Source organism: Lithobates pipiens, unplaced genomic scaffold (assembly GCF_037356315.1).
Source record: "Lithobates pipiens isolate NorthernLeopardFrog02 unplaced genomic scaffold, aLitPip1_a1.2 Scaffold_3, whole genome shotgun sequence".
Lineage (NCBI taxonomy): Eukaryota > Metazoa > Chordata > Amphibia > Anura > Ranidae > Lithobates > Lithobates pipiens.
The window spans coordinates 149,800,767-149,823,231 of NW_027507790.1; the positions used below are offsets into that span (position 1 = coordinate 149,800,767).

At 43.9% G+C, this 22,465-nt stretch overlaps 1 protein-coding gene across 4 annotated transcripts in view; it reads left to right on the forward strand.

Moving 5' to 3' along the window:
* Positions 1-22,465, forward strand: part of KIAA0825 (KIAA0825 ortholog) — a 760,685-nt gene that overhangs the window by 84,564 nt on the left and 653,656 nt on the right. For all 4 annotated transcript variants that reach the window (XM_077462388.1, XM_077462390.1, XM_077462389.1 and 1 more), the window contains exons 3-4: positions 10,004-10,166; positions 15,824-16,472. In XM_077462388.1, coding sequence (XP_077318514.1) covers positions 10,004-10,166; positions 15,824-16,472 — 812 coding nt within the window. The remainder of the gene's footprint in view (positions 1-10,003; positions 10,167-15,823; positions 16,473-22,465) is intronic.

Below are 22,465 nucleotides of genomic sequence, written 5' to 3' on the forward strand. Positions count from 1 at the left end.
TATCACCCCTCCCTTCCCCCTCTGAGGGGGATGTCTGCATGCGCTGCGGGCGGTGTATGTGTGTGTGTGGGGTTGCTGTTTCTCACCTGTGGGGGCTCTGTGCGGTTGTTGTTCACTCCTGGTCCAGGTCTGGGGGTCCCAAACAAAGCAGTTTTTGTGGAGGTTGTCTGTCTGTCAGCAGGCAGCTCGTTTTTATTTTTGCTCTCTTCACCACATGGTGCCATTCCGGCGGCCATCTTGGATTTGGGAAAGCTATAGATTCCCCTGGGGAGCTTCAGCAGCCATTTTCCTTAGGATTCCTATTGATTACATTGGCGGGCATTTTGTGAAAGCCTGAATGCTTTCTTCACCGCTGGCCTCTTGTGACAGCATGACATGTGCTTTCTCTTGTTACTTTCTTTAACCACTGTGTGTGTGTAGGACGCTGGATGGCTCTGTGCTGAACGCTGAAGCTGTTCTGCAGATCGTTGCACCACTGTTAGAGCTGCTGCTGCTGCTGACACAGTTTTTTCTCCTCTCTGCATCTGGGAACCTCCTAGGGACTACAGGCACTATTGTTGGCATTCACAGAACACCCCAGGGTGGTGAGTCTAGCGCTAAGTACTCCCCCACGCGGCGGCAGCAGGAGGGTGGGACCTTCACTGTCCTAAGTCCCCTTGCAGGTGGCAGACAGGATAGGGTCAGCATGGCTTCAGAAACTGGTGTTTCTTCGCCCAAAATCCAGGCTATAACAACGGGGTCTCCTGCGGTTAGTGAGGTGCGCATGGACACCTTGATGGCGGTCCCTGACTCCTATGTTGCTAAGATAGAGGCGGCACGTGGCAGGAAAGGTACACATAAGAGGCCCCTGTCCTCTGGGGAGAGCTCTGATGCAGACTCTGCTGCGGCTGGAGACCCCTGCTCTGACCTATCAGACGTGGCTGACCAGGACCGTTCGGACAGTGAAGATGATTCCCCGTCCGGGTCCAGGCGCGACAAGGCACTTGTTGGAGCACTTATCACAGCTGTACATGATACCCTGAAGATTCAGGAGCCAGCGGATTCCTCTGCTGATGTACCGGTCCCTTTTGGGTCCTACAAGCCAGCACGTTCACCTAAGGTGTTCCCGTATTTGACTTATTTTGACAAATTCATCTACAGGGAATGGGGTCGCCCGCAATGGATTTTTTCGGTCCCCAAAAACTTGTCGGTGCGTTACCCCTTTGAGGAAAGCCTTCTCAAAAAGTGGTCGGCTCCTCCAGTCGTGGACCCCCCAGTATCTAGGTTAAATAAAGTAACCACGATTCCTTGTGAGGGGACTCCTGCATTCATGGATCCCATGGACAGGAAGACCGAAGCAGTGGCTCGTTCCTTGTTTACGGTTGTGGGGTTATCCGTGCAACCTGTACTGGCATCCGCACTGGTGTCGCAGACACTGACTGAGTGGGCAAAACTTTTGCACCGTTAATTGGGAGAGCAGCATGCCTCCCCTGTCTGCGTGGAGCTAGCAGACCAACTAGTGCATGGCCTTAAGTACGTTTGTGACGCGGCCCTGGATACTCTCCCTCTGCTATCCAGGGCCTCAGTGTCAGCCGTGGTGCTGAGACGCCTTATTTGGCTGAAATGCTGGTCTGCTGACCAGGCATCCAAGAAAGCCCTGACGGATCTTCCCTTCCTTGGCAAAAGGCTCTTTGGAGCCTCGTTGGATGACATTATTAAAAACGCCACGGGTGGCAAGAGTACACTACTCCCACAAGCCAGGAAGGCTAAGGAGCCACGCCGCAGGCAAGGGCCCTCCTTTTCCGCTCACAAACGGCTTTTTCGTCCGCCCGGTGCTTCGGCAAAACGACCCCAGCCTGACAGGACGTCCACGGATGGTCAGAAGCATCCTTGGAACCGCAAGCCTGCGAACAAAAGTGCTACCGCATGAAGGTTTGCCCCCACCTGTGTCTCGGTGGGGGGTCGTCTTCGGGAGTTTGCAGCCCGTTGGACCTCCCGGTTATCAGACCAATGGGTCTGTGATCTGATTTCTGCAGGTTACAAGATAGTTATATAGACTTGCTGAATCGGGGTGATTGTACCAGTTCCGGACTCGGAACGCTTCCAGGGGTTCTACTCAAATCTGTTTGTGGTTCCCAAGAAGGAAGGGGTACATCCAATCTTGGACTTAAAAGCCCTCAATCACTTTGTAAAAGTGCAGAGGTTCAGAATGGAATCAGTTTGCTCAGTAGTCGCTGCACTCCATCAAGGGGACTCCCTGGCATCCAGGATGTGTACCTGCACATACCCCTATGCCTTCGGCTTCAAAAATTTCTGCGTTTGGCAGTCGGGGAAGCCCATTACCAGTTTGTGGCTCTTCCCTTTGGCCTGGCATCAGCCCCTCGAGTCTTGGCTCCAGTATTGGCGTTGCTGCGACAATGCGGGATTGCGATTTGCGGGTTACCTAGACGATCTCCTCCTGAGAGCTTCTTCCGCCTCAGAATTAGAGGAGGATGTGGCGATCACCATGCAGACTCTGCAAGAATTTGGGTGGCTGTTGAACCTAAAGAAGTCGGTGGTTGTGCCGACCCAGCGTCTGGAGTACCTGGGTTTACTATTGGATTCCAGGGAAGCGAGGGTCTTTCTCCCCTCAGACAAATTGCAGACTCTCAGATCTGCGGTCAAACTACTAAGGAACCACAAGTGGTCATCACTCCGCTTTTGCATGCGAGTGCTGGGGCTCATGGTAGCCTCTTTCGAGGCAGTACCTTATGCCCAATTCCACCCCAGAGTCCTGCAGGAGATCTTGACAAAATGGGATAAATCTCCGTTGAGCCAGCCAGTCAGGGACTCCCTGATCTGGTGGTTGAGGTCCCCGGTGATTCCGGCCAGAAAATTGCTCCTTCCTCTAAAATGGACGGTGGTCACTATGGACGCCAGTCTGGCCGGCTGGGGTGGAGTGATGGGGATTCAGTCGGCTCAGGGCCTCTGGTCAATGGAAGAATCCAAGTTGCCGATCAATCTGCTCGAATTGAGAGCGATCAGGCTGTACCTCCACACGTGGTCGACGTGTCTTCAAGGATGTCCGACCAGGATACAGTCAGACAACGCCATGGCTGTGGCATACATAAATCACCAAGGGGGAACAAGAAGCTCCGCCGCTGCTCGGGAGGTCGCTCACATACTTCGGTGGGCAGAGAGACACGTTCCGGCCCTGTCAGCCATTTACCTTCCGGTGGGTGGAAAATTGGCAGGCGGACAGATGCTGGACCCAGGAGAATGGACATTGCATCTGGAGGTATTCAGGCTGCTGTGCCTGAAATGGGGCACACCAGATGTGGATCTATTGGCCTCCCGGCTCAATCGGAAGGTCCCGAGATTCATGTCCAGGACAAGAGATCCATGGGCAGACGCACTGGCGGCTCCGTGGGATCAGTACCAGCTGATCTACGCCTTTCCTCTGCTGAAACCGTTGCCACTTCTGCTTCGCAGAGTGGAAGCCGTGGGGATTCCGTAATCCTGATTGCCCCAGATTGGCCTCAGCGGGCCTGGTATGCAGACTTGCTGCGCCTGGTGGCAGACGCTCCCTGGCGGCTGCCGTTGCGAGAGGAGCTCCTATCTCAAGGTCCAATCTTTCACCCTGCTTTACCATCGCTGGCTTTAATGGCCTGGCTGTTGAAAGCCAGGTATTGAGGAACCGGGTTTTGTCAGACTCAGTGATTCCGACTATGCTGAGAGCACAGAAATCTTCTTCCAGGAAGATATACCATCGTACTTGGAAAGCCTATAGCTCCATGTGTGAGGAGAACGGGTGGCATCCGCGCTCCTTCTCTATATCCAGGATCCTGCTGTTTCTTCAGCAAGGTGTAAACCAGAGGTTGGCTTTGAGCACCCTCGAGGGGCAAATTTCAGCTTTGGCTGTCTTTTTTTTCAGCGACCCCTAGCGTCTCACTCACTAGTGAGTACTTTTGTACGTTGTGTCCTAAGCTGAAGCATCCCAAAGAGGTGGCCCTTCATGCTCTCGATGTGGTTTGGGCTTTGTAGGTGTACTTGTCTGTCACGGCTTCCTTTCGGAAGTCAGACTCACTGTTTGTTTCGGTGGCTGGTCCTAAGAAGGGTATGGCGGTCTCGTCGGCCACCATTTCCAGGTGGATCAACAGATTGTAGTCCAAACCTACGCCTTGAAGGGGCAGGTGCCTCCCTTTCCAGTCACGGCCCACTCTACAAGAGCAATTGGAACATCTTGGGCCTTCCGACACCAAGCATCTGTCGCTCAGGTGTGTAAGGCGGCGACCTGGTCGTCTGTCCATACGTTTACCAAGTTTTACAAGGTAGACGTCCATGCATCGGCTGATGCTGGTTTTGGCCGCAAAGTTTTGCTGGTAGCCGTGTAGTTGCTATTGTTTTTTTTTTTCCCTGGTTTTTCGATTAAAAACACATTACTGTTTCGTTTTTGCATTGTTACATTACTTCCGCAAGGTTGCGGTCTGGGTTTCCACACACTGTTGTTTTTTTGTGGGTTTAGTTTCACTAGTTCCCACTTGCCATGGTGGATGAAGTTTTTTATTGCTGTTCCCCCCCCCCCCTCGTTTGGCACTGCTTGGGGACGTCCCATGTAGTTAGAGAGAGGAGCTGTGTCGGTCAGTGAATATAAGAGAAAATAGGATTTTTGTACTCGCCGTAAAAAACTTTTCTCTGTAATTCACCGACCGACACAGCACCCACCCCTCCTTTTTTCTACGTTATACTGCTTGTTGACATACTGAAGCTGCTAACAGCAGGAGGAGGGTTGATAGCACAGGGCCCGCCCCCCCCCGGGGTGGGATTAAAGTTGTGTATTGTGTAGGGCTGAAACAACTAATCGATTAATCGGCCAGTAACATAATGGGGTTAAAAAAAACTAAAATGAGCCCTTTATAGTACAAAAAGAGCAAATAATCAATGCTGTAAATATTACTTTCACTGTTCTACAGTAAAAAAATGAACTCCTTACAGTAGTGATTATCTGCTGTTTTTTTTTTTTTTTTTTTTTTACTATAAAGAGCTCATTTTAGTTTTTTTAACCCGATTATGTTACTAAATGTCTTAGATCTGCTTCACAATTATGTGTTTATTGGTGCTTTTTGCAGAAATGCACTACAGTTCATTTACATGGTTTCCTATGTCAGGGACTTTTAACGCGAAATGGTGCTTTATTGGTTCAACATACTTCAATGGAAAAGCTGCAGAAAAGTATGTAATGGGTTTTTGCAGCAATTTGTGTTTTTTAATCTGCCCAAAAAAAAAGCAAAAATGCAAATTTCAGTAAAATCATGTGTGCAAAAATCAAAACACACGGCAGAAACAGATCAAATGCAAACTGCATAGGTGTGTACTGAGCCTTATGCTGGCCACACCTATCAATTTTTCAGATGAGAATATTCAGACGAAAAATCTTTGTACATTCGCTGAATGAAAGAATTTTGTTTGAAATTTTCACTTGTTTTTAACATTCTGTTTTTAAAATTTAGTGTAATTTCTGAACGAAAACCACATACACTGTCTGAAAATTCTTTTGACTAAGCAGTTTTCTATTATTTCCAAATTGTCCCGTCGCTGTGGTTGAAAATGAACGTCAATTTGACCCACTTTTTTTTTTTTTAAAGGTTATTAACCAATTAATCGATAAATCGAAACAATAATCGGCCAACTAATCAATTATGAAAATAATCGTTAGTTGCAGCCCTAGTATTGTGTAACAATTTTGCCTAGTTTCTCCTAATGGCAGGCTATACAACCCATGTAGTTACAGAGAGGAGCTGTGTCGGTCGGTGAATTACAGAGAAAAGGATTTTACGGTGAGTACAAAAATCCTATTTTTTGGAAATGATGGCTTTAAAACTATATGGCGTCACAAAGGTGAGGAGCGCAAAGAAAAATGAATGGTGCCTACAGTGAAACATGGTGGTGGCAGTGTCTTTCTGTCGGACTGCATGAGTGCTGCTGGTATCAGGGAGCTGCATTTCATTGATCATATCATGAATTAACAGATGTACTGCTCTATATTGAAAGAAAAGATGCTACGATCGATCCGTGCCCTTGGTCGTTGTGTACTTTTCCAACATGACAATGATCCAAAACACATCTAAGGCCACTGTTGCATTTCTGAAGAACAGGGTGAAAGTGATTTAGTGGCCAAGTGCTGTATGTCTCCTGATCTGAACCCAATCGAACACCTAGGGGGAATTCTAAAGAGACACATTGAGCATCACTCTCCATCCATGATCCAGGCTGTAAAAGAGGTCCTTCTTGAGGAATGGAAAAAATAGATGATGCATAATGTTGCCAACTTGTTAATTCCATGCCTGAAAGACTTGGTGCTGTCCTTAGAAATCACGAAGGTCATACAAAATACTAAATGTAGTAGTTTTTGTTGCGGGGTGTATTCATTTTTGCATTCATTAATTTGAGTGAAACTGAAGATTTTGTAATGTAAGTTATATTATTAACCTTTCATGTAATGAGCTAAACAAATGTTCTAAAAAACTCAGTTTTGTCAAAATTTTGGAAATTGTTTTTATGTTCATTGAGATATTGATTAAAATCGTACTTTTCAAAATGTGTGTACTCCATTTATATATTTAAAAAATAATACGGTAATAAACCCCAAATTAAAAATGTTATATACTGTATTGCAGCTTACCAATGATTAGATATAATTGCTGCATTCGTTTTCTTTTTTTTTAGGCTTTATTTGTCTGTTTTCAGCTGGTGATCTGGCCATTAACACACCTCCTGTATTAGAATGTCTTAACTCTGGATAACACCTTTGAACAACAGCATTGTCAGTCTTGGAGGAGTGTAGTGTTAGATGTAGTAGCAGTTTTAAATACACTAAACAAATTGAAGCCAAACTCCAACACTTTATAAGCAGTTTCAGCAAAAGTCTTTTGTTTGTTTTGGGATAAAGGTTTTACATACATAAAAGCTAAGCGTTGTAAGCACCCTTGGTACGTTGTTTCTCTCAACCCTCTAACTGTTGCATCTGCAGGAGAGCTTGGTCTGTTGAAAAACAGATTTACTGGCCAGATCAGCAGGTGGAAATAAAAGAAAGCAAGCCTAAAAACGGAAACTAATACAGGCATCACACTGCTTTAACCACTTAAATGATAATTTCACTTTTGGGAACATGTTACGTGTTCACCCGTTTTTAGGGTGGAACTTGTAACATGTTTCCACTACTGAGAAAGGAAGGAACACTGACCTAGTGCATGAATATGTGAATGAGTGTGACCTCAGACAGTGGTGTTCCTTCCTTTATCTGTCGATACTTCTACAACCCTGAATGGTACATAGGCGCCTGCTCCTTCACTGCAACTGTCGAGGAGATCTTTGTCCCAGCTTGGAGGGACACTGCAAGTTATATCTGGATCAGTGTTCTCACTGCTGCAGCCATTCTCTGACCTGCTGCCTTTTGTGACAGCGAGGCTGAGATCTTCTCCCTGAACTTGCTGTCACAATTAAAAAATAAAATGTGAATGGGAGAACTACTGTACGAGAACTGACAGCCTTTGCAGCTGTCTGCTTGTACTCATCAATGAACTACCAGGGTGTTGTTGAACACTCTAGGTAGTTTATTATTTCTTCCTGTAATTGTGTAACTGCCTGCTCAAAGGAGGTATGAGCAGACAGCTTACACAGGTGGGTGCAATGATTTGCAGGCTTCTAGTAAACAAAAAAATAATAAATGCAAAAAAGTCTATTATATTTTTGCAAAGGTGAACTTATCCTTTAATGATTAACCACTTAGATAAGTGCCACATTAACTTCAAGGACATATTTATAAAGCAGTAAATTTGACATGCACTAAACATTCACTGCATGTGAATCAATCACTATTACAGTGCACCTGGAAAGTATTCACTTTTTCCAAATTTTGTGATGTTACAGCCTCATTCCAAAATGGATTAAAGTCAGTTAGTTTCCTCAAAATTCTATAAACAATACCCCATAATGACAAACTGAAAGAAGTTTGTTTGAAATCCTTTGCAAATTTAAAAAATAAAAAATAAATTGCGTGTACATAAGTATTCACAGCCTTTGCTCAATACTTTGGTCAAGCACCTTTGGTACCAATTACAGCCTCAAGTCTTTGAGTATGATGCCACAAGCTCGACACGCCTATTTTTGGGCAGTTTCCCCCATTTCTCTCAAGCTCCATCAGGTTGGAAAGGAAGCGTCTGTGCACAGACATTTTCAGATCTCTCCAGAGATGTTCAAACGGGTTCAGCTCTGGGCTCTGGCTGGGCCACTCAAGGACATTTACAGAGTTGTCACACTTTTGTTATCTTGGCTTAGGGTGTTGTCCTGTTGGAAGATGAACCTTCGCCCCAGTCTGAGGTACTCTCTGGAGCAGCATTTTCATCAAGGATGTCTCTGTACGTTGCATATTTCATATTTCCCTCAGTCCCAACTAGTTTCCCAGTTCCTGCCACTGAAAAACATTCCCATAGCATGATGCTGCCACCACCATGCTTCACTATAGGGATGGTATTGGCCAGGTGATGAGCAGTACCTGATTTCTTCCAGACATGACGCTTGCCATTCAGGCCAAAGATTTTCAATCTTTGTTTCATTAAACCAGAGCATTGTGCTTCTCATGGTCTGAGAGTCCATCGGGTGCTTTTTGGCAAACTCCAGGCAGGCTGTCATGTGCCTTTTACTAAGAAGTGGCTTCCGTCTGGTCACTCTACCTTACAGGCCTGATTGGTAGAGTGCTGCAGAGATGGTTGTTCTTCTGGAAGGTTCTCCTCTCTCCACAGAGAAACGGAGCTCTCTTAGAGTGACCATCAGGTTCTTGGTCACCTCACTGTCTAAGGCTGTTCTCCCCCAATCACTCAGTTTGACCAAGCGGGAAGAGTCCTGGTGGTTCCAAACTATTGCCATTTATGGATGATGGAGGCCACTGTGTTCATTGAGACCTTCAATGCTGCAGATTTTTTTTTTCTGTACCTGTCCCCAGATCTGTGTTTCAATACATTCCTGTCCCGGTGGTCTACAGACAATTCCTTGGACTTTATTCATGGCTTGGTTTGTGCTCTGACATGCACTGTTAACTGTGGGACCTTATATAGATCATGTCCAATCAACTAAATTTACCACAGGTGGACCCCAATCAAGTTGTAGAAAAATCTCAAGGATGATCAATTTTGAGTGTCATTGCAAAGGCTGCAAATACATATGTACATGTGATTTTTTATTTTTTTTTTAAATAAATTTGCAAAGATTTCAAACAACCTTTTTTAATGTTTTCATTATGGGGTATTGTTTGTACAATTTTGAGGAAAATAATGAATGTGATTCATTTTGGAATAAGGCTGTAACATACCAAAATGTGGAAAAAGTAAAGCCCTGTGAATACTTTCCTGTATGTATTGTATTTAAAACGCATACACCAGGAAGAGAAACCTGGCTCTGACTGTTCGATGAATGTAACTTTACTTTTAAGCCTAGTACACACTATTTGTTTTTTTTTCAACCCACTCCCCTCAAGGAGCTTACAATCTAAGGTCCCTAAGTCACATTCATATATACACATACTAGGGCCAATTTAGACAGGAGCCAGTTAAGCTACTGCATGTCTTTGGAGTGTGGGAGGAAACTGGAGTACCCAGAGGAAACCCACACAGGCACAGGGAGAACATGCAAACTCCATGCAGGTACTGCCATGGCTGGGATTCAAACCAACAGCCCTAGTGCTGCTAGGCAGAAATCCTAACCACTTAGCCACTGTGATCATTTAATAAATCGACCCCAGTGAGGTTTTTAAGAAAGTGTGCAGCCACTGTTTGCATGCTTCATTTACACCCCATAAAGCAGAGAGCGGGATCCAGGCCTGGATCACAAGAGTAACTAATGAGAATTACTAATATTTTAACAGGTATGACATGTATGTATTTCAGTTGTACAATTAACTGTTTACCTAGAGTTTAGCTCTAAGGAAGACTCCTCTATTATAATAAAACATATATTACACTCTGTGTGTATTTTTGTTTTTTTCTATTAGCATTGAAGAATGTCTGGAAAAGCTGCGTTTGGAAACAAATGAAAAGTGTGGGGTTGTTCTGCAGAACAATGCAGACTACTTGAAGAGGCTGAATAATCATTCCATGTCCTGCTCGGTGACTGATATTCCTCTCGCAGATATCATGGCGTTCCTCCAGGCTGTGGTAAAAATACATATATATATATTTTTATGAAATACGATTTGTGGCAGAAAATGTAGGTTTTCACCATTATTCTTCCAAAATATAGGATTGAAGTGGGTTAAAATGGGTTGAAGTGAGCTTTGGAACCTTCTAACCCACTATATGCTAAAACTAAACAAAGTGACTGTAGTTTTGCAGTTATGTAATAATTAGGGTTGCCGTCTCATCCCTTTAAACCCAAGCACATATGAATTACATAGGTTCTGAGGTTAATTTACTGCAGATAAGCCACCAAGTGAGTTTAATTACCACCTTAATGAGCCACAGAACCACAATGTCATTAATATGTGTTCGGGCTTAAAGTGATGAGGTGGCAACAGAAGGTATCTGACACTGCACAAAAAAATAAATAAAAAAATTGTCTTTTTTTTCTGTTGTCACTCTTCTATGTTTCTATACGTGGCCAAGTTTGGATTTTTTTGCATTTTAATCAAACTTTCAGTAGATGAAGTTTAATTTCATGAGTTGAATAAGTGCATATGGTAACATGTCTGTCATCCATTTTTAATATACATACAAACTACATTAAATATTGGTAGGCAGTGATACCGATTGTTTAATGAAATTGGGTAAACTGCTGCCCCTGAAATGTTGTCGCCCCAGGTTGGGACATTTGAAATGTTAACTATCAATCAAGACCATAAGAAAGGTTTTTCAGAAAAGAGTTGAACAATTTCCAAATGTGCAGAAAAATGGCTGCTGTTTGATTTACCGCACTTAGTAAGAATGACTTTTTCTGAAATTGGCTGTGCTGACATGGTCTAGCTGTTAAAGGAGTTGTTTCCATTGATTTGTAACTGTATAGTTGTTTAGTGGCAGCATTTCGTCCATCATGTAGTCTGTAGCTGAATGGCTAATTGTAAAAAAGTGTTAAGATTTAAATAAGAATTCCAGGTTCCCTGGCATTTTAAATAAATTGTTTGGCGCAGCTTGGCTGGCTGCTGTTTAGGGTCTAATGTAATGTGGTAACTTGTGCTACATACAGTAAGTAAGTAGTATGAGGCTCTTTTCTTATGTTGCCACACATAGCGGAAGTTGGTTGTACACCTTTTATGCCATTTAGGAAAACCTTTGTGGTTTTTTTCAGTGAATACAAGGATTCCTCTGATTGGCTTGTAGATTTTTTGTAACCTCATCTGTCCGCCTATTCACCTCTGCCAATCAAAGAAAACCTTGTATTCATTGATAAAAATACAAGGCTTCTCATAAATGTGATGCAATACAACCAACTCTCTCTATATCTAGTTAGTGAAGGGGAAGCCCATCTTGCTGCTGCCAAAACATAGCATCCCTTAAAGAGGAAGTAAACCCTGATGAGTTTACTTCCTCTTTCATTCCCTGCAAAGGTAAAGCATAATGGAGGACTATGCATCGCATAGTCGTCCATTATGTGTCACGTACCTGACACAGGAGCCAGCGAAGTCACCGCTGTCCCCTGTAGTCCGCCGCATCCATCTTCTCGGTGGGTCTCGCTGCTCCGTCGCTGTCATTCGTCGAAGCCGCAATGACGTCACTCCCGCACATGTGCACGGGAGCCGCCACTCGCGGCATATCGCCGTTGACCGTGGCGTGCCACTGTCTACGGCGCATGTGCCGTAGACAGTAGTGCCTGTCTTTCGGCAAATATCTTCTAAACCGCGTAGGTTTAGGAGATATTTCTTGGACCTACAGGTAAGCCTTAATCTAGGCTTACCTGTAGGTCAATGTGTGTTGTAAGGGTTTACAACCACTTTAATTGGCTGTATACTCCTTCTTTTTTTACATTTTTACCTACAGGTAAGCCTTATTATAGGCTTAGAAGATGAGAGATGTATACGGTTTAGGAGATATTCACCTTGCATGCAGCCGCTGATGTCAGTAGAGCATGCGCAGTGAAGGTCCGGCGTATAGTGCCAGAACGGAGGACTCCCGCGTGCATATGTACACCAATGCATCAGTGGGTTATCTCAACAGATCTATCAGAGAAAACAACTATCTAATACAAATACAGCAGCAATATAATTAATAGCAATGGACATAATTTCCCAGTTAAACATAAAGTAATAAAGGATAGCCCTGGGCAAGCCATTATGAGTAACTTGGTAACCCCAATCAGTATATCTCTCTCACCCACCCCACGTAGACTGAGGAGAGGAAGGCCTAGCAAGTGTTGTGTAATACTACATCTTTGTAAACTGTATACAATGGAGAGTAATGTTGTTATAAACAGCTGGTAACCTGTCAGTTTAAACAGTAGAGAAGAAATAGAGAGCAGTTTGAATGGTTAACATGGTACCCCCCAGCCCTATTCTTCCAGTGACATATATTGTATTCATGGTTGCCAAGCCTTGTCAAATTTATTTTGGTTATTGGGTTGGCAACAAGTATATTTATCATTTAATCATGATCTAATTACATTTTTGTTTGTATGTAGCATAAACTACAGTATACAGGACTGTGTTCCAGCAGCAGTATGCGGACCGCCCATTCCAATTTTAAAACAAAATTGAGTTGAGCTGAGTACTGCTTAACCATTCACAGGAAGCTTTGTATTTTTATCATTGAAGACAAGACTTAAGTTGGATACACACTATACAATCTTCTTTAGATTTTTTCCTTTAGATTTACCAAAACCATATAATATGAGGTCAAACTTAAACACTTTCAATATGTATGCAATCAGGTAGGGGTGCAATGGATCAAAAAACTCACGGATCGGATCGTTCCTCGGATCAGAGTCACAGATCGGATTTTTTCGGATCAGCAAATAATAATTTAATTTGCAAAAACTTGTGAAAATTCCACCACCATATAGTCCCCACTGTATTATCCACAATCTCCCCCACTGTAATATTGGCTGAGTATGGCTGGGTACGGCTGAGTATGGCTGGGTACGGCTGAGTATGGCTGGGTACGGCTGAGTATGGCTGGGTACGGCTGAGTATGGCTGGGTACGGCTGAGTATGGCTGGGTACGGCTGAGTATGGCTGGGTACGGCTGAGTATGGCTGGGTACGGCTGAGTATGGCTGGGTACGGCTGGGTATGGCTGGGTATTGGCTGGGTATGGCAGAGTATTGGCTGGGTATGGCAGAGTATTGGCTGGGTATGGCAGAGTATTGGCTGGGTATGGCAGAGTATTGGCTGGGCATGGCAGAGTATTGGCTGGGCATGGCAGAGTATTGGCTGGGCATGGCAGAGTATTGGCTGGGCATGGCAGAGTATTGGCTGGGCATGGCAGAGTATTGGCTGGGCATGGCAGAGTATTGGCTGGGCATGGCAGAGTATTGGCAGAGTATTGGCAGAGTATTGGCAGAGTATTGGCAGAGTATTGGCAGGGTATTGGCAGAGTATTGGCAGGGTATTGATTGGGTATGGCAGAGTATTGGCGGGTTATTGCAGGGTATTGGCGGGTTATTGCAGGGTATTGGCGGGTTATTGCAGGGTATTGGCGGGTTATTGCAGGGTATTGGCGGGTTATTGCAGGGTATTGGCGGGTTATTGCATGGGTATTGACGGGTTATTGCATGGGTATTGACGGGTTATTGCATGGGTATGGCATGGTATTGCATGGGTATGGCATGGTATTGCATGGGTATTGGCATGGGTATTGGCAGGGTATGGTAGAGTATTGATTGGGTTATTGCAGAGTATTGGCGGGTTATTGCAGAGTATTGGCGGGTTATTGCAGAGTATTGGCGGGTTATTGCAGAGTATTGGCGGGTTATTGCAGAGTATTGGCAGGGTATTGGCAGGGTATTGCTGGGTATTGGCAGGGTATTGCTGGGTATTGGCAGGGTATTGGCTGGGTATTGGCAGGGTATGGAGGGATGGCTGCTTCCATCCGATCTCTCCCCTCCACTGTACAGATTAGTACAGAGAGGGGAGAGAGGAACCGGAGTCATGACATGACGCCGATTTGTTTACAAGTGATCGCTCCGTCAGAGCGATCACATTGTAAACGGCCTGTGTGTAGAAAGATGGCCGTCGCTTCAGAGCTAGGCCAAAGCCGCGGCCTTTCCTAAGGCCGAGACTGTGGATCGCGGCATATGGGATCACGGATCGGTGACGATTCGTTGCACCCCTACAATCAGGCAGGCCCTGCCACTGGTTGAAAGTAAATCTAAAGGAAATTGAACAACAAAAGTTTCATATTGTGTATCCAGCTTTACTATGATTGGCTAAGGTAGAAAGATCAAGATGTCATCCACCTGCTTCTCTGCCAATCAGAGAAAACCAAATTTTTTTTAACTTGTCAGGTTGCTTTAAATGACAGTGTCCTTCGATCAAAGTTCATAGCTTTGTTCTGTAGATGAATGAATCGGATGCAAAACTAAAAAATTTATTATTTCATGTCTGAAAATTGTTGCTGAGTCTTTTTTTACAGCTGCACCTGCAGGAGAAGCCATATGTGCAAATCAACTCCCGGGATCATTTTCAGAGCTGAAAATTGCTGGCTTTTAGGGGTGGAGGAGGGACATGGCAGCAGGGCATAAGGTTTGGACATTGATGGGATATGTGAAGCACGTCCAATGTCCTTAACTGGGTCAAGAGATTCTCTGGGTAAAGATGTTGACCTTCTTTTTATATCAGAGTCCTTACCTCATTAGTTAGAGCAGTGGTCTCCAAATTGCGGCCCTTGCTTGCCTTTTATCTGGCCCTTGAGGCATTATTCCTGCCACTGACACCAACAATGGGACATAATTCCTGCCACTGACACCAACACCGCTGACCCCAACAATGGGGCACATTTCCTGCCACTGACCCCAACAATGGGACACATTTCCTGCCACTGACCCCAACAATGGGGAACATTTCCTGCCACTGACCCCAACAATGGGGCACAATTCCTGCCACTAACACAATAATGGGGCACAATTCCTGCCACATACACAAACAATGAGGTGCTATTCCTTCCACTGACACCAACGATAGGGCATAATTGCTTTCAATAAATGTTGCCACTCCAGACCAAGACTCCTTGAAGCATGCGCCCTAACAAGACTCAAAGGTGCAGGCTCTGCAATGGATCAGTCAGCAAAAAAGAAGTCCTGGACGTCCGCACTCTGATACAACACCTTTATTACAAAAAATATTAAGATCAAAAGCATAATTTCTTTCACTGAAAACAAAAATGGGTCCCTATTGCTCCCACTGACACCAACTATTTCTCTCCTGAATACCAAAGACCAGACATCGTTTAATCCCACTGTGCACATCAGTCGTCCTAGGACAGTAAACTGGTTTGGAAACCCCTGGGTTAGAAGCTTATTTTGCCATTTATTTGAGAGGCACACTCAAAAAATGGGCTGGTCAGACCCTGGTATTTTGCTGAACACCATATGTGCCTTCTTCACTGTTTACTTCCTTTTTATATGCAGCTATAAATAGTGACAACGCAATTTGTCTGTGTAATAAAATGTGATGTCCCTACTACCATCATCAAAGTTAGGAGTACCCTCTTTGAGAATGATGGCTGCTATGGCCATTTACAATAGTTTAGGAAAAACTTTACCTAGACAACCTTTTTAAACCTTTTTTGACTAATTGCAATGTTCTGGGAATTTGTTAAATGTTTCCACGAAAATAGCTTTTTGTGATATCATGATCTTATTCTGTTTCTTTTCATAATTTTCCTTAGCAACATTTGTTGAAAAGCAGCGAAGGTCAGGAAGATATGATCCTACAGCTTCTAGTGGACCTTTCCAGTGAGTGTGGTGTAACTTTTCCTACTTCAGCCAGTGGAGGATATTTTCAGTTCGCATCTCAGACCTCACTACATGCTATTGATGATGACTTGTCCATGGATCTGCAGGCTGTGTGGGATGATGTGAGACTGCATTTACGGCGTCATCTAGTTGCAAAATTGCAAGCCACTTCTCATACTTCCAATAGCCAGTCTGGAATTCGGATAAAATCTAAGTGTTTGCAGTACCTGTTTTTTCTTTTCCCGGAGTCTGATGTCCTTGTTAAATACCAGAATATCCAGCATCATTTTGTTGTTGAACTTCTTCAAAGCTACAGAGGGAGAAGTACTGAAAATATACTTGGGGCTTACCAGAATGCTGTTCCCAAGCTGTATGCAATGATAAAAGAGGATATGTTTGTTTTAAGCCATGTTATAGACTCTTCATTAATTATTACGTTTATCAATGAGACTTTCTTTGAAGCCATCACAGAAGAGATGAAAACATTCTTTGAAATACTTTGTGAAACTGGCACAGAGGAGCAGGCTCTCCAGCCACCCAGGCTCAACAAGAAGAAGCACAAGCAGAGAGTCCATGCCCTTGGTAAGTAGTAAATTATTCCCAGTAGAATGTATTGATGATTTGTCATTTCTAGACATTTGTCTCATTTGTCAAAAGCTGTTTTATGTAAACTAATTAACTGTAATTCTCATCAGAGAAATTACTGGAATTCTTTGTACTAGGAATAGATTTTTCTATTTTATAGAGAGATGGTTGAGTCCACCGTATGTAGTTAAATGTGTTCCCGAAATTATATAATGGAAAAACAAACCATGAGAATTCAGCATACATATCTAAAACTTTTGTTTTTCATCTTTGCTTGAATAAATTAAACCACTCTACTGAGTAGAATCCTCTGCTCCCTGCTAACTTTGCCCTGAAACAATTAGTGGTATGTTTATAAAGCAGTGAATGTGGCATGCACCAAACATTCTGTATAGGTGTATATACCTTATTCTAAAGAGTGTGGAAGAATCAGAATCTTTGTCTAGGTTTACTTCTCTTTTTTGCTCAATTGGAGAGACAATGGGACAGGGAGTAATAGAAAATTGCAACAGGGACACAACCTGTAATCTAAATATGACAGACATTCTAGCCTTCCCCTATTCCACTGAGCAAAAGCATTTTTTTTTTACTTCTGTCTGGGATGCCCTTGAAGATTTTTCCTCACTTCTTGTCTGGTGAAACTGTTGTCAGTGGGACCAAAAGAGAGGAGGGATCTTTCTAGCATAGCCCCATAAAACACTGGGGAGCATTGTTATAGCCATATTCGACCTTGTTGCAAAATACCACGGGATATTTAAACAAAACTAGTTTTCAGAGATGTTTTTGTTGGAGCCTGGAGTGAGCTAGCTTGTATGTTGGAATTTTCCCATAGATGGGGAAAGGCTTACAACATATGCAAAACTGCTAATCTATTTGAATTTTTATGCATTAGACTCTAAAATTCAGAGAGTGGGCAAAAAAATTAAATAAAAAATGGCCTTATGAAGATGGCTAGCAAAATAATATTGCAAACCATGTTGAGTTGCAACACCTTGTTGTTGTCTAGAGGCCAGCAAACCTTACTTGGGTGTTCAGTGGGCTTTGTTGGTACAGGCCACTATTTGACTGCAATGTGGCTGTTCAGGATCTTGAGTAGATTGCAACTATAGATGTTCCTTTATCACTTATTAAGGGACAGATGATCAGAAGTAATTCAGAGACAAATGGGTTATACTACTGCCTTTAGGGCGAGTTTGACCCTGGCAAACAAAAAAAAGCCATTGGCTGTCCACATATAACAATTCCCACTCTCACAATGCTTACATTTTTTCTGTCCAAGGAGAAAAGCTTTGCAATTGTTACTAGACACATTTTGTTTTTTTACTTAAAATCTTTTTCTTCAATCAAGTATTTCTCATTCTACTGCTGAGCTAAGCTCTTATGCAGCTATTCAAACCAGTTAATATTTGGAGTGGCTCAAAGGCTGTACCTAAACCCTTCTGGACAGAACATTGTGTGGCTTGCCTGTAATGTGACCCTCGGGCACTAGGCTTTGCTTGTAGCATTCCCCAGACACCTGGTTTGCCAGCCGCTGAGTTTTTTACAGGTCCGGGGTTGTGGCGTAGCCTCTGTTGTGAGCTTGTTTCTAATGTTTCCTTTGGAAGTATGCCAATGGATGAGGCATTCCCTGGAATGTGCTATTCTTCACTGGGCTCTGCGTTGGTGCTCTCTAGTGCTTTAGTACTGTGCTTGTTCACCACAGAACACTTTTCAGGTCAACAGCTAATAGTATAAAAAAAAATCACCTTTTTGAGACAAAAAGGTGACACAACGGTAAATTTACCTATTTGTAGGACCAATTTATCCTGGCTTAAATTCAGATTTAATGAGCATATACCTCATTGAGGGGCACTTATTTGGGCATTTCTTGGTTAAAAACACACATACACACAAAGGGTTAACTTTTAGTATGGGAGGAGCTATGAAGTCATTCCTATATCATAGCTTTGTAAATATGTTTGTTTGCTGGTACTACTTAAGCTCTGTGACTCATATAGGGCATCACTCTGCTTTAAAAAATGGATCCTGTGAGGTCCTGAAACATCGGCCTGTGATGCCTGCTGTTTTATGTGATTAAAGGAGAAGATTATCACTATACCAGGGTGTTCTACTGAGATTCCTTGTTTTCCTATGACAAGTCTTTTGGACTTAGCCCTATGTGAATATGTCACACTATTTCTTTTCTCCCACCATCAGTTTTTCACTGAAAGAGTTAATGTCCTGGAAAAATTTGGTTTGTCTTTGCTGCTACCTATAGTGACGCTTCACCTCCAATCATAAACCCTCTCTGCTTATAGTAGCTGGTTTATGATTACCCACGATTCAAATTGATGTGTTTATTTACATTGCCTCAATTGCAGTGCAACATGTTGGATCCCAAATGCAAAGGAGATCTTCTGTAGGCTTCTCCAGCTCAAGATCTTCTAACGGCACTGGGGCAGCCTGCGGTGTCCCCAATCAAGGACCTGATGCCAGTAGCAAGGATCATTGTCTGCACCTTGGGTCTACACACTCCTTGGACTCTTCTCTAGCTCCCTCAGGTGTGAATCCCTCCTCTGAATTATCCAGGGTGGAATGTTAACTGACCCAGAATGCAGGGGCCACAAGCATACTGTACTTCTACACCTTTTCTTGTTGAGTCTGTTTCCAATGTTCCTACCATTATAGCAGACACTGAGCACTAAACTGAGAATGCTTTATTTGAGGAGGAGTCCCATACATCTGTTCTGGATGCGTTTGTGCTTGAGAAAGCTTAGTCCTCTGATGCACCTCCCATGTTTAAAAATACTGTATTGGTTCTTATTGTTGTACAATATTTTGCATGTTTAAAACCTGAGCAACCTCTGTCTGAAACAAATCCTGTTTTTAGTCTAGGCTTCCTTTAAAGGTCCAAAGACTATTAGAAACTTTCCAGTACACTATTTACTTGAACCTATTCTGCACAGTAACTGGACTACTCTGACAATCTGTCTGACAATCTTGTTTTCTCCTCCAACCTCTTTGCCAAACAATATCTGTTTTGAGGAGGCATTTATTAAGAAATGGGCCATTCACATCTGTCCATTTTTTGACTTAATAGAACACTGGCTGTGTTTAGGGTCAGGTTGACAAGCAATTAGAAGCCCTTTCCAAGTCCTTATTCAGCCTGACGGGTCCTGCTATGCATCCTATATATAATGTATATAAAATAATAATACAGGATTTATATAGCACCAACAGTTTATGCAGCGTCTTACTCTAGGGGTAAGACTGAACTAAGCTGTACTAGGCAAACAGCTAATGAACCTGAACCTTACTGAGCATTCATTTTTTGAAAATTTTTGAGCTTCTACCCATGACATCTTTGACTAAAATTTTGGTCTGACAAACTACAATGGAAAAAATGGCTCTTGCGTATGCCTTTGAACATCTTTTGTGATGGTTTTATGGACCCCTTTAGTAGTCACTAGTGGAAAAAGTACACTTTTTTTTTTTTCCTCAGGCAAAAGAAAAATAAGCCTCACATTATCACTTAGGGAAACTTTCTAGCCTTTGTGTGCTTGCTTGTATATTTTCAGAACACCAATGCTACCTGCATTTTGATGTGAGCAACACCGCTTTATCAGTTTGTGGCCCTTCCATTTGATCTGTTATCCATGCCCTGCGTGTTCAACAAGGTACTAGCACTAATGCTAGATCTCCTGAGCTTACAGGGCATTCCCATAGTAAGATACCTAGGCAACCGCATCTTGAGGGAACAATCAGCACAGACTCTGTCAGACGATATTCAGTGGACTATTCGGGCTACAAAAAGTTTTGATTGGATCCTGAACCTTCAAAAGTCAGCACTGGAGCTGGTTCATCACTTGAAGTAGCTGGGTCTCATTCTAGAAACTGCTCAGCCGAGAGTTTTTTTTTTCCTCAAGACAAACTCCAGACTCTCTTCTCCCAGATTCGGACTCTGCAGTCCAGAAGCTGTTGAACTCTCTTCTATTGCACATGAGTTCTGGGCCTAATGATAGCCTCATCAAGGCAGTCCAGTTTACTAAATTCTACTCCAGACCATTGCATCTCAAAATTCTGCCCACATGGATTAACCGTTACGCCGAACATTCAAAACCATCTTATTCCTGACTTGGTGGCTCAGGAATCCAGCTCTGGAGTCGGGGAAATTCTTTCTTCCATTGTTCTGGAAGCTTCTCACTATGGATGCCAGTCTGAAAGACTGGGTGGAGTCCTGGACACCCTGGCAGTGCAATGGACTTGGACGCTGGAAGATCCTCTTCTCCTCAGCTACCTGGAGTGATCTGTTTGTCCCTACAGTACTGAACCTCTCGGCTAAAGGGTCATCAGATCAGGTTCCAGATGGACAACATCATCAGGGAGTAACCAGGATTCTCACTGCTGGAACAGGAGCAAAAAGATTATGTCTTGGGCAAAACTTCATGTTCATGCCTTGACCGCAGTCCACATTCCAGAAGTGGACAGTTAGCAAGCAAACTTTCTCAACTAACAGAGTCTGGACTCAGGAGAATGGTCCCTTTTAACAAGTATTGTTTCTTTATCGTACATCATGGGACACAGAGCCATAGTAGTTACTATGTGGATTATAGGCTACCTTCAGGTAATGGACACTGGCACACCCTAAGACAGGAAATCCACTCCCTGTATAACCCCTCCCACTACTGGGAGTACCTCAGTTTTTTGCCAGTGACTTAGGAGTTGGTCATGAGTAAAGATGTGCTATGCTGAGCTCCACTGGAATACTCCTTGCTGGGGCAGGCTATGCAACCGTATCCGTTCAAAGTGCCATTTCAGGCTGAATTGAATGGTACACAGGCCTCGTGGCAGAAGAAACGAGGTTTAGCCCGTAAAGTTTCTTTTTAGAGAGCTAGACCCCAGGATCCAGTGCTTTGGTTTTTTCAGCCATAAAGTTTCCTGGCGGGGGCGTGGCCGGATGGGTGGAGCGGAGTGAGTGAGTGTGTGAGGAAGACGCCGTGTGTATCTCCCTCCCAAGCCCCCATGGCGAAAGCGTGGATCGCTTAAAATTACGGCCGGGTGCAGTGCAAGGAGGGCTGGAGTTGAGCAGCATAGCTGGACACTGGACGGGAGGAGAAGCGACGGCGTGACACTACCTTATCGTGCCAAGCTCTCGGGGATCCCCGCTGACTTCCGGGTTCCGTGTCCCGACGGCCGAAGTGAAGTACGAGCTCACGAGTACCTCCGACCAACGCCGAACCATCTACCGAGAAGACACCGCTTACATCAAACCACCGAAGGTTCCCCCGCTCCCCGGCAAGCCGCAACAGGAGGAAGGAGGTAAGCGGCGGGATTGAGGGGAGGAAGAAACCGGCAGTCTGAGGGGCATTGTAGGTGGTGATCTGGTGGAGAAAGCTGGGATACAATGATGCCTGTGATGCCTGTGGACTGGTAATACTTAATCAGGAGGGCACCGAAGGGGGTAAGAAACATTTACATTCTCCTGTCAGTTTGTCTCCTCTGGATGTCTGGATGCCCGGATCCCTTCGCCTTGTGTATGTGTCTGCTAAACTAATCTATTAGCCTGGGTAATACACGTAAAGGAATACCTCCTGGAAAAGAAAAAAAAAAAAAACCCCGAACATTTTTGTAAGCAGTTTCCAGGAATATCTGAATCTGTGGCCTGTGGATTGACTATAAGGCTAGCTCAGTGCATCATTAATTTTTCAACTGAGGGATGGTGTTTGTGCTAATTATTAACAGGCTAAACGGTACCTGAGTTAATGTGATAGGAAGTGTCTGTGATACTTGAAATGAACATTGGAACACGGCTACTACTGCATTCAGTGATTATTGTGTGGTGTGCGGTCGGGTCAAAATCCTCTTAAAACACGCTATAACCAGGACTGTTCTGTTCTGACTGTTCTGAAGTAAGAGGTGAGAAAGGGAAAGTAAGATGCAACATCTGCGCTCTGCAAAAGAAAGGGGGGAAAAAAGCTCGCAACAGTCCGCCACAGCAGCTAAGTTAGAAC